At 33.6% G+C, this 12,615-nt stretch overlaps 1 protein-coding gene across 1 annotated transcript; it reads right to left on the bottom strand.

Moving 5' to 3' along the window:
- Positions 1-3,270: 3,270 nt before the first annotated feature.
- HELRODRAFT_175648 (hypothetical protein) lies at positions 3,271-12,313 on the bottom strand (the record flags this gene model as incomplete). The annotated part of the gene is made up of 14 exons (XM_009023056.1): positions 3,271-3,436; positions 4,508-4,664; positions 4,880-4,981; positions 5,435-5,476; positions 6,274-6,366; positions 6,547-6,908; positions 7,277-7,421; positions 7,599-7,617; positions 7,771-7,979; positions 8,174-8,254; positions 8,446-8,588; positions 9,000-9,369; positions 10,009-10,147; positions 12,209-12,313. The coding sequence occupies 14 exons, from the start codon at positions 12,311-12,313 to the stop codon at positions 3,271-3,273; spliced, it is 2,133 nt and encodes a 710-aa protein (XP_009021304.1).
- Positions 12,314-12,615: the final 302 nt, after the last annotated feature.

The following is a 12,615-nucleotide window of genomic DNA, read 5'->3' as shown; positions in this document are numbered from 1 at the left end:
TGCATCGTTGATGGTAAGAAGCTGAGAGTGTCAGAATACAAGCAACTGATGAAAACCAGACGACAGGACGTTAGGCATTTGTGGTACCACAACAACCACACCACCACAACCACCACCACCACCAACAACAACAACAGCAGCAACAACATCCACGACAGCCACAACAACAACAGCAGCAGCAACAACGAACACAACGATAATGATAGTAGTAACTTGCCCTTGCATTGTTAGTCCTGACTGCAGAAAGTAATTTCAAAAACTAGACCGATAAACTTGATTTAGAAAAATATTCCAAATGATAAATTGTTAGATATGTAAAATAATTTGCATTATTCAAAAAAATAAGCTTAGATTAAAATATTCAATTAAAACTTTCAATCAGATTTTCATCACCATTCGCGTGTGGCCCAATCATCTCCAGTCTTTCCAAACTTTAACCCCTCCTCTCTGACGTCACAACTACGTCTGTCCAATCAGAGCACGGGCGGTCGATCCGGCCAGCCAATGAGGCACTTCCTTATCGGACCTCTATCCAATGAGAGTCGTTATTCAAACTCAAATTCAGACGTTGATACAAATCATCGCGACGACGACGAAGATGAATATGACGTCATCAATGATGACGATCCGGCGAAGAAAAACAACAGAGAGGCTAACGATGATGATGGTGGTTGTGGTGAAGATGATGATGATGACGACGACATTAACGTGTAAATACGTCAACTGTATATATTATATTGTTATATATTATTTAGTATAATAAATATAAAATATTATATTATATTATAATTAAATAATTATGTATATTTTATTATATATTAAACCCAAGGGTAAAATGCTTATATTACATTCTGTTCTAGTAACCTATTGCTAGTATTTTCTATTGTTTAGTATTTGTCGTAAGTGCATATAATTGTGTGCATGTATGTGTGTGGAATTGTGCGTGTGCGCGTGCGTGCGTGCATGCGTGTGTGTGTTTGTATGTGCGTGTATAGTTATGTGAAAGTGTAAGTTTCCTATTTCGAAACCTATATCATAATATTGGATATTGGAAACATTAAAGATATTTATAATAATTTCTTTATAATAATAATAACAACAACAATGACAATAATAATAATAAAATAATAATAATACAGTTTCAACAACGTCAACATCAACAACAACAACACAAACAACAATAGCAACAAAATAAACACAGACGACAACATTTGAAACGGACACCAACATTACAATATTATTGTAACAAAAGACAGCCACGTTCAATTAATTGAAACCAATTAGCATAACTAATTAAAGCCAGTCAACATAATTAACTGAAGCATACATGTATAGTTAATTAGCCAATTAGTAATAAAGAACCATCAAATTTTAAACTGCAGCTGCCATATCAAATGTTCCTCCATTATAAATAAACTTCATTGTAAGCAAAGGCAACATTGAAATGGGGCAGAAGTCAAGAGAAGGTCGGCGGGGTCACAGCCCCATACCCTTAACGAATAAAGGTCAATACAGAAAACTGACCTTTACCAAAAACTAGTTGCATGCATTATGACAGCATAATTAATAGCCACATGTTATCAAGTATATGAGTTGAAAATTATTAAGAGATTACCTTATATATGTATACGCATACATACACCCATACACACATGCCACACTCACTCACACACACACAACACACTCACACACACACTCACACACACACTCACACACACTCACACACACATGCCACACACACACACACACACGCACAACACACACACACACATTTGTTTGAATTCATTGTGCAATGCTATATAAAATTGTCTTGTTTCTCTAGAGCTAAATGGGCGTCTGTATATTAGATATTTATTTATATTATCCCTTATTTTCTTACCTTTGTTGTGCTATGTGTTGTTTTTAATAAAAAAAGTGAAAAATATTTTGGCTATTTTTATTATTAATACAGTAATTATTTCTTTTTATTTGTTACGAATTAATTAGCAAAAATGTCAACAATAATTTTCTTACAAGAATATTTATGCTTTTATATATATATATATATATATATATATATATATATATATATATATATATATATTATGTTGATAATAATGACAATAATAAAATAATAGTAATAATCATATTATTATTCAATATTTATTTTATTATTTTTATTTTTGAACTTATTTGTTGGCTATGTGCAATTTGACAATTTTAAATAGAAAAAATTATTACTATCCTTATATTTAAATAATTATAATGAAAATAATAATTAAAACTATTATTATTATGATTTTTTTTATATAGAACCAAATTAAACTTCGATTTAATTTTATCGTTGCTTGTATTGTATCATTGAGAGAATTAAAATATGTATTTTTAGTATACAATGAATTAGATTTTTTCCGATTTGAATGATAGATAGAAAGAATAAATGAATGGATGAATGATTGAATGAATATATCTATGTTTGATTGAATGAATAAATAAATGAATGAACGAACGAACGAATGAATGAATGATAAATTGACAAATGTTTGAATCAATAAATGATTGAATGTATGTATCATACAAATCGATGTAGTAATGTATGTATGAATGAATAAATGATTGGATTAACTGGTTATATATATATATATATATATAGGATTCAGACTATCAGATATACAGTTGCTTAGAATAGTCACAGCGTTTCCACCATTTTTCAGCATGTTTCAAATAAAATTTAGAATACATTGAGATAGTTGAGTTATACTAAAAGAAGTATGTGTGACAACAAGTAATCAGTAAGAGTAGAATAGTAATACTAATAGTAATAATGAGAATGATAATAGTGACAAAGGGAATGTTGGAAAATGGTGTTATATGAAGAGAGAGAAAGAGAGAGAGAAAATAGAGAGAAAGAGAAGGAGAGAGAGTGAGAAAGAGAAGAAAAATTGAGTGAGCAGTGAGATTTGTTTAACTAATAAATTAAAAAATTAATTACATATTAAAGAAGAATTCATTTCAAATGAAATTTTTAAAACCCTAGAACGATGATGACGACGACTATTACAACGTTTTTCATACCCCAGCGATTAGTCATACCATTGTTTTTAAAATAGGAAAAATATCCGTTACCACCATCATCATCGTCATCATTATTATTATTATTATTATTAATAAAACTATTATTATAATTGTTGTTGTTGTTATTATAATTGTTGGCAGCTGCCTGGAGACCGTTATTGCGAGAATTATGCCGATGATGAAGAAGATGATGTGGTTGCTGTTGATGCTTCTGCATTAATAGACGATGCTGTTGGTGTCGCTGGTTGTGGTTGGTGTGGTAGTACACGGATTCGATCTGGGAGTACTTGATGACGTTCGCAAGCGGCACGTCGTGAAGGAAGCTGCCACCGTGCCGTGTGAGAAGCTCGCGTATGTGCTTCGAGCTGCTGAGGCAAGGATGCTGATGATGAGGATGGTGGTGGAAGTTATGATGATGATGTTGGATGTGATGGTGGTGATAATGATTTGGAAATCTACTACGACGACGATAATGATGATAATGACGATGAAGATGATGACGATGATGATGACGATGATGATGAAGATGATGATGATGCTGATGATGATGATGATGACGATGATGATGATGATGTTGAAAAATGTATGAAGACGCTGATAATGATGATAGTGATGGTGATGTTGAAGTAAGTTGAGATGAAAATGATGTTTAGTATGGTGAAGAAAGGACGTTAAACGATGATAATAATGATAATGCATTGTGATAATGATGATGATAACAATAAAATTGTCATAAGATGATGATGATGATGATGTGATGATGATAGCAAAACTCGTGTTCGTCTCGGTGATCATTAATCTTTAGATGAATAGGATGATAACAAAACAGCAACAACAACCACAACAACAACAAAACAAAAAATATGAACCAATTTTTTCAACAGGTTGCCATTGTTAACTGGAAAATTATTAACATTGTTGTTGTTGTTGTTGTTGCCGCTGTTGTTGTTGTTGTTGTTGCGGCTCATTGTATCAATTTTATTATTATTATTATAGATTTCATTACTACTATTGTTGTTGTTATTATTTTTATCGTTGTTGTTGTTGTCGTTGTTGTTGTTAGCGTATACAAATTCGTAAATTAAATTTTCGCTGGATGTATGGCGGAGTACTATCTGACATTCCCTCGAGTGTCCGCTCAACTGAAAATATAACGAAATCGTCATTAAATTTTAAATCAATATTTGAATAATTAAAAATAATATGGGAAAAAATATTTAATATTATATTACAATTAAATTTAATTACATTGCAAATACTTTACAATTCCTTACCTTACACAAATTTTTTTTTTATTATTATTCTTTAAAAATCAGGATCTGACAGACGCAGAAACTGTAACAACATGCAAGGCAGTAAAACAAAATTAAACAAATAAGTGAGGAAATAAATACAAAAAATGAGGAAGAGAAATGATAAAACATGAAAAATACTTTACAATTCCTTACCTGACATTACAATTACATTACTAACGCTGCTCTGTGAAAGAGGGCCATTTATGTAGAGTAATATTCGGTTGAATAGATCGGTAATCGAGTCGATACCGACACCGATGTACTTCGATAGGTGGGACAGCTCGACTGAACTGTAGCCGATGTGAAGAAAGAGGCCTGCATGGTAGTGGTGATGACGATGATGATGACGGTGATGATGATGATGACGGTGATGATGATGATGACGGTGATGATGATGATTTGATGAGGATGATAATGATGTTAATGAGGATGATGTTGATGTTGATGATGCAGACGACTAAGATGATGGTGATGGAGTCGATGATGATGGCAATGATGATGATGTCGATGATGATGATGATGATCTTGACCTTCGGGAAGGTCGACCCTGTATGGTGGCTTGACACAAATGACCTGACCCCGATGACAACCGCACTGCCCTCTATCTGATAGACTGAACCTCGAACCATCATCTGTACCATCATCATCATCATCATCGCCATCACTATCCCACAATCATCATCGCCACCATCATCTATATCATCATCATTACCATCATCAACTTCATCATCATCATCGTCATCATCATCATCATCGTCATCGTCATCATTACCATATAGAATGCTTCTATCGAGACAAGAGGACTTTTGTAGACAAGGCAATGATAGGCACGATGACGACGACGATGGTGATGATGATGAGTAAGTCGGGTTGATGTGACATTGACATATGACTGAACACGGCTTTTTCTTATTAAACATCTAAATAAAATTAATGTTAATCACTCTATTATTTTGCTGTTACTAAATACTGATAAATAATACTAGTTACTTGAATAGAGAATCCATTTTTAAAGAATTGAGTTGGTGATGATGATGACGATGAAGATGATGGTGATGACCATAATGACGATGGAGGTGGCTGACTTTGTTGGGCATACACTTTGCTTATTTCGTAATTGTTACAATCTGTCATGTGAATGAAAGTATTTTGGCATTTTAATCGGTGTCGGAGTCAAAGTCGATAGGAGTCGGATATTTTTGACGGAATCGGTTTCGGTAATTTTTTGGAGACTGGAGTTTGATTGAAGCCAGGAGTCGGATATTTTGCATCAGATTAATGAAGTATTAACTATTCAATTAAGTTTTATCATTCGGTAAATAAAATTTTTTTAAAGATGACGTTATTTAAAAGATGTATAAGCGTGTTTAATATTAAATTAGATGCCAATAAGTGAATAAAATCACGTAGTTTTCTCTCAGTAAATTTTAAGACATAAATTTAAAGTAATTTTATAAAAAAAAAAAACAATTAGATTGACCGATTTTAAGTGTTTTTCATATCAATTTTTATTTAGTGGTAAAATTTGGGTTAAAGGTATGAAGCAAAAGTTGGTAATTGTCACCATACTCAGACGCCGTGATTTCAATGTTGAATCATTAATAATTTTCATTATTGTAAATTTAACTAGAAACGTAATGAAAATAAATTGATAATTAATTGATCAATCAATCAATTAACCAATCAATCAATCAATTAATCAATCAATTAATCAATCAATTAATCATTTAATCAATTAATTAACAAATCAATCAATCAATTAATTAATCATTCAATCAATTTATCAAGCCAGCAACCAGCCAATCACTCGGTCAGATAACTTTATATAGCGCAATTTTTATAATAATAATACGGTTCATAAAATAAAAAAATTATTCACCGATAGTTTCATTTACTTTTCGCGCCACATCACCATCATCATCACCGGCATTATCGTCGTCTTCATTGTTATTCTTATCAGTGACGTCATCATCGTCGTCATCAATAATTTTGCCGACGATTGGGCGGTCCACAAGTCCTTCGGAATGAAGTTCATTTTTAAAAATTTACTACTACTATTATTACTACCATTATTACTACTACTACTTCTATTACTGCTACTACTACTACTACTACTACTAATACTACTACTACTAATACTACTACTACTACTAATACTACTACTACTACTACTACTACTACTACTACTACTACTAACCTAGACAGTAATTCTTGTAATGTAGTAACTTTCTGTATGACTGACATCTCTTGTATTCCGCTGCAGTACTACTACTACTACTACTACTACTATCACCACCATCGCCACTACTACTACTACCACTGCTGCTGCCACTGCTACTACTACCAACAGTAATATTACTTAGCACGTTACTCAGATTACTAGCTTTAAGTTTGTTGCTTTTCGCAAAGCAAGTACAATTGGTACTTAACAAAGTACCCATTAAGTATACTATTGATGCGGTGCACTTCTGATTCTCCTGACATCTTGCAAATGAAGAAGTTTTATAATACTTGGGAGTCTCGACAGGGCAATGATGATTGAAATCGTACCAAGACTGTCTACGTTTTTAAGGATTGTAAAAAGTAAATTTACATTTCTCTAACCAATTCTTCAAAAATTTCATCCACAAAAATATCAACAATTGTATATACGCTGAATTCAATGTGAGTTAATTCTATTTAGTAGCATGCAGCATTAGATGATGAAGGCATGTGACTTCTTATATATTTGTATTTCTAAATAATTCATTGAAAATTCTCTCCTCATTCAATATTTTAACATTTTGATTAGATAAAATTCAAACTAGATTCGGATAAAACTTCGAGAAAATGTACAACTAACAACTAATAAAAACAAAATAAAAAACACTGAAAAAAGATGTGGCAGCAACAGCAACAGCAGCAGTAGCAGCAACAACAACAACCACCTGCAGACGTCATCATCAATGCACCTATCGACCAGATGCGTACACAGGGGTGGGGGTAATTCAACCCTACTGCATGTCGGTATGATGACCTCTTTTAATTTCAAACATTTTGATTGGATGACCTCGTTTCTGCTATCCAATGAAACTGAAGATGGCGAGGACGATGACGGCGATGATGATGATGATGGTGGTATTGGGAGAGAAAATGATGATGATGATGATGATGAGGAGGAGGAGGAGGAGGAGGAGGAGGAGGAGGAGGAGGAGGAGGAGGAGGAGGAGGAGGAGGGCGGGTTAGGACAGCCACAGAACAACATGGAACGTGCCAGATCTGGCTTAACCTTGTGGAGAATTTTTTTTTTGTTATTTTACATGCTAAAGCAATAATTATGAATAATAATAATACATAACACAAATAATAATAATTAATATTAATATTATTATTATACAATAAAAATAATAATATAATATTGTCCATAACAAATATGAATCACCTTCATAAAAAAATTCCTAATCTGAGTGAGACAAGATTTTCTGTTGCAGTGGTCGCCGTTAGACTCCCAGTAGCAAGCGTGCATCATGCTTTCCAGGTAGCTGGAACATTGTTGGTCTAAGTTGCAACGTCTGTAGACATACAAGCAACAGCTGATCGGCGACATGCGACGGTCTGATTGTGGCAAGGATGAACATCCGTTCGAGGTTTCTGCTTGTGGGTTTGTTTATTTGTTTGTGAGTGTGTGTGTTTGTTTACCGTAAATAAATGGCGTTTAAACTGTTGTCTGTGTGCGTGCATATGTGAGTATGTGTATCTGTGTGTTTGCCTGTCTGTGTCTTTGTTAATTAGTTAGATATCTAGGTATAATTATTAATTTTGTTGTTAGTGAAAATAATTCGCACCAGACGACAACGCCAGTGTCTTCTGCTCTGAAAATGTCAGCTCTGGTAACTTCGATGTATACACGAAGTAGGGGGCGGAGTCTGGGTGTGAATAAATTAATAAATTTTAATATATTATTAAATTAGTGAACTAGAATACATGAATGAGTTATTCACTTGATAAAATTAAAGAGATATGAACATAATCTGTATGTTGAAGGAGGCGCAAATTATAGTGCTTGGCTTGTTTGATCCCAAAAAATAATAAAAGTAATAAGAAAATCTCAACCAACCCCAACACGCATTGCTCAACAAATTTTGTTGAAATTTGTGGCACTTTTTGTTGAGTTGTTGATTTTTGAAGTGTCCACATTGGCAACTCAGCAAGTCGCGTGAATGTTTCCTCAGTGAAATCAGTGAAAGGTGGCAGGCGCTCCTTCGTTCGTTCAGTTATTCGTTTATTTATTTCTTTTTTACCAAGTTATTCACTCACTCAATCATTCGTTCATCTATTTGTTTATTTATTCAATGGTTTGTTTGTTCATTTATTTGAAAACTTTTTCGTTCGTTCGTTCTTTTCTCTTGTTCATTGTTCATTTATTCATTTTTTTACTCGTTCATTTGTTAATTCGTTCAACCGTTCGTCCGTTCATTCATTCATTTATTCATATTTTTAATAATAAATCCTATCATTCATTAAACAAACAAACTAAAACACGAACAACAAAAACACAAACAAGAGAATAAAAGAATACACACAAACCAACTGAACAACAATCAAACTAACAACAGAAGCACACAAACAAACTAAACAACAAAAACACAAACAAACAAAAAACATACAAACCAATTATTCGGCAAACATCTTTTTGTATTTTTGTTCTCGCGACACTCCGCCCTAAACGTCGCCAGACTCTCCAGACATCTGGATTCGCGCGAACACCATCTCCTCCTCCACAAGCAAGATTTCTCATCGATATCATTATCAGTATCATCGCCGTTATTATCATTATCATCACCATTCTTATTATTTTTATTATTGTTGTTGGTGTTGTTTTTGTTATTATTTAGGAGATTTTTGTCGTTGTTGTTGTTGCTGTTGTTGATGACGTCATTTTCGTCGTCATCGTCATCGTCGTCGTCATCGTCAGTGATGACGTTCGATATAGCATCTTTCTTTTCCGGTTTCGATATCCACGATACGTTAGGTGAGGTCCCTATTCGTCGTAATCATCATCATAGTCGTCGTCATAGTGATCATCATCATCACCATTTTCATCCTTTTCCTCCTCCTCATCATCGCCATCATCCTCCTCCTCCTCATCATCATCATCCTTTTCCTCCTCTCCATCATCATCACCATCTTCATCATTATCAACTTTATCATCATAATCGTCATTAGAATGGTGATCATCTTAGCCAGGTGTATTCATGTACACACGGATATCAATTAATCATTGTTTGTATTTACAAATTTTAATCTCACCAACGTTTAACTATCGTCATTATTCATTCATTTGTTCATTCATTCATTCATTTGCTCATTTATTCATTTGTTCATTCATTTGCTCATTCATTCATTTGTTCATTCATTCATTCATTTGTTCGTTCATTCATTTGTTCGTTCATTCATTTCTTTATTTTTTTATTCATTCATTCTTTAATTGATTTATTTTTTCATTGATTTATTTTATCACTAACATCATCATCATCATCATCGTCGTCACCACAATCATCATCATCATCACCACCATCACCGACATCATCATCATCATCACCATCATCATCGACATCATCATCATCATCACCATCATCATCGACATCATCATCATCATCACCAAGGCAAGCAGACCCACCTAGACAGCTGTGTAGAAAGATCCTATTCTGAAAATCCAGGCACTCCTTATCGCTCTGCAGACTGCTAGAAGCGAAGCACATGCAGTTCAGGAAAAGTGGGTGGGTCTGTAGTGACGTCAGCAGGGCACGACATTCCGCCTTTGTCGATGATTGACAGGTGTAAACTAGTTCGTGAATGTTAAGTAGGTCACTAGTTAGATCATGATTACTCACAGTATATTCACAATATCTAATGAAATATTTTTCCAACCAACCGCCCAAGCCAACCAACCAGCCAGCCAAGATAACCAGCTGACCAAAACAACCAGCCAGCCAACCAAGACAACCAGCCAGCCATCTAGCTCTAGCCAACCAATCCGAAATCCACTTTTTTATTAATTAAACTTAATTAACCAATCAAATAACTTCGGGTCACTACCATCCAACCAATCAATCACTCAACCATAAAAACGAGCACATATTTTTTTAATGCACTTTAGGCCATGAAATTAATTATAACAGACGAGTCAACCAACCAATCAACAGATGATGACAGTGATGATGATGACGACGACAATAAAAACATAAAATCAGCAGGTATCAGTGAAAAATATAAATAAATAGCATTTTTAAAAAATGCCTTCCATATATCGAACCGCAATCACGACGGCTGCACACCCGGTTATATCGAATTATGAAAATCAAAAAACTTCACGCTGATTAATATATGTATGTGTAAGTAAAAGGTGTGTATGTGTGTGTGTGTGTGTGTGTGAAAGAGAGAGAAAAAAGAGAGAAAAAGAGAGAGAGAGAGAGAGAGAGAGAGAGAGAAAGAGAAATAATGAATGTGTATGTGTGCTTGTCTTATATATATATACTTGAGAGCTCTTAGAAGTGTTAATAAAAGACGCTATATAAATTAATCAATAACAATAATGACAAAAATAATAATACAGATATTATTACAACTTATTATTATTGTTGTTATTTACTTATTGTTATTATTGTTGTTACTGGTACGTCAACAACAACAACAATAATAATAATAATAATGTTCCAAGCAGTTATAATATTTCCATTATTACGCAAAAAATGAATGAATCACAAATGAAAGAAGATAGAAAGAGTAGGTGTAAGTATATTGGTGTGTGTGTGTGTGTGTATGTGTGTGTGTGTGTGTGTATTGCGTCGTGTATGCTGGTGTGTCTGGCGCATGTTGGCGTGTATTTTGCATGTTGGTGTGCGTGTGTGTTTGTGTGAGTTGTTTGTCTGTTATTGTATGTTCATTGTATGTTATTTATGTATATTTTATATTGATAGCATTTTGTATATCAGTATATTAGTGTTAAAACGTAGTATGGTATTGGTAGTGTATATATTATATATTTGTATTTGTATTAGATATTTGTGTGTATGTTTTCAACTGTGAATACGTTGTAAAATTGTGCATATGTTGTATAATAGTATGTGTCCTGTATTGATTTGTATATTGTTTATTGTATATAGTACTGGTGTGTACAACGGAGTGTATTGGGGTGTGTTTTGGTGTGTATATTGGTAGGTAAGATGAAGATATTTGATGTATTACGATAGAGCGAGTGATTGTTTTGCATTAGGTTGATCTATTCCTATCATTAATTTTCTATTGTCCTGTTTGTTTGTTTGTTTGTTTATGTTTTTTGTATGTTTTTGCGTTTTGTATGTTGGTCCTATATGTGTGTTTTTTTGTTTTGTATGTTTCGTTTTGTATGTTTCGTTTTGTGTTTATGTTTTTTGAAATAATTTTTCCGTATATTTGATTTTTGTGTGTGTATATTTTGAATATTTTTTTTTGTATACATGCATGTTAACATATTTTATATCCATATTTGTTTGTCTGGTTTTATGTGTGTTTGTTTGTATGTTTGTAGGTATTTTTGTTTGTAAGTAAACAGGTATGTATCTTTATTTGATTGTGTTTTGTGTATAATGTTTGTCTTTGATTGTTCGTTGATTCTAAAATTAAATGCAATTGAATGCGATTAGAAGCATATGTTTGAGATACATTTATTGATTTTTATAAAACGTTTGATGCATGTTTTTTTTGTATGTGTGTGTGTTTGTGTGTGTGTGTGTGAGTGTGTGTGGTGTGTGTGTGAATGTGTGGTGTGTGTGTGTGTAACAACAACAACATCATCATCATTCTCATCAATCACATATCACCATCATCGTCCCCACCACCATCATACGCAATCTTTTCAATAATGCTTTTAGAAGTTTTTTCAAGTTTGCTCTCTTTTTGTCTATCGTTGTAATTGTTGCATCAACATCATCATCAACAGCCATTGTAGTAGCAGCAACAGCAGCAGCTGTCGTAGCAGCAGCAGTAGTAGTAGTAGTAATAACATAAGTATATAAACTCATAACACTTATCTTAAGAATGTCTTCTTCCCAGCAACAATACCATAGAATTTATAAATTTCAAATTGGCTTCATCGAATTGTCACCGAATCTAAAGCGCTGTGCTTGCGCATGCGTTCGAACGCACGCACACGCGACGCGCACACTTTCTTACACACTCCTTCACGCACAAACGCACATGCCCAGGATCATAAACACACACGTCAGTCACGACACACTCAAACACA

Source organism: Helobdella robusta (genome assembly GCF_000326865.2).
Source record: "Helobdella robusta unplaced genomic scaffold HELROscaffold_34, whole genome shotgun sequence".
Taxonomy (NCBI): domain Eukaryota; kingdom Metazoa; phylum Annelida; class Clitellata; order Rhynchobdellida; family Glossiphoniidae; genus Helobdella; species Helobdella robusta.
This window is presented reverse-complemented; position numbering and strand designations above follow the sequence as displayed.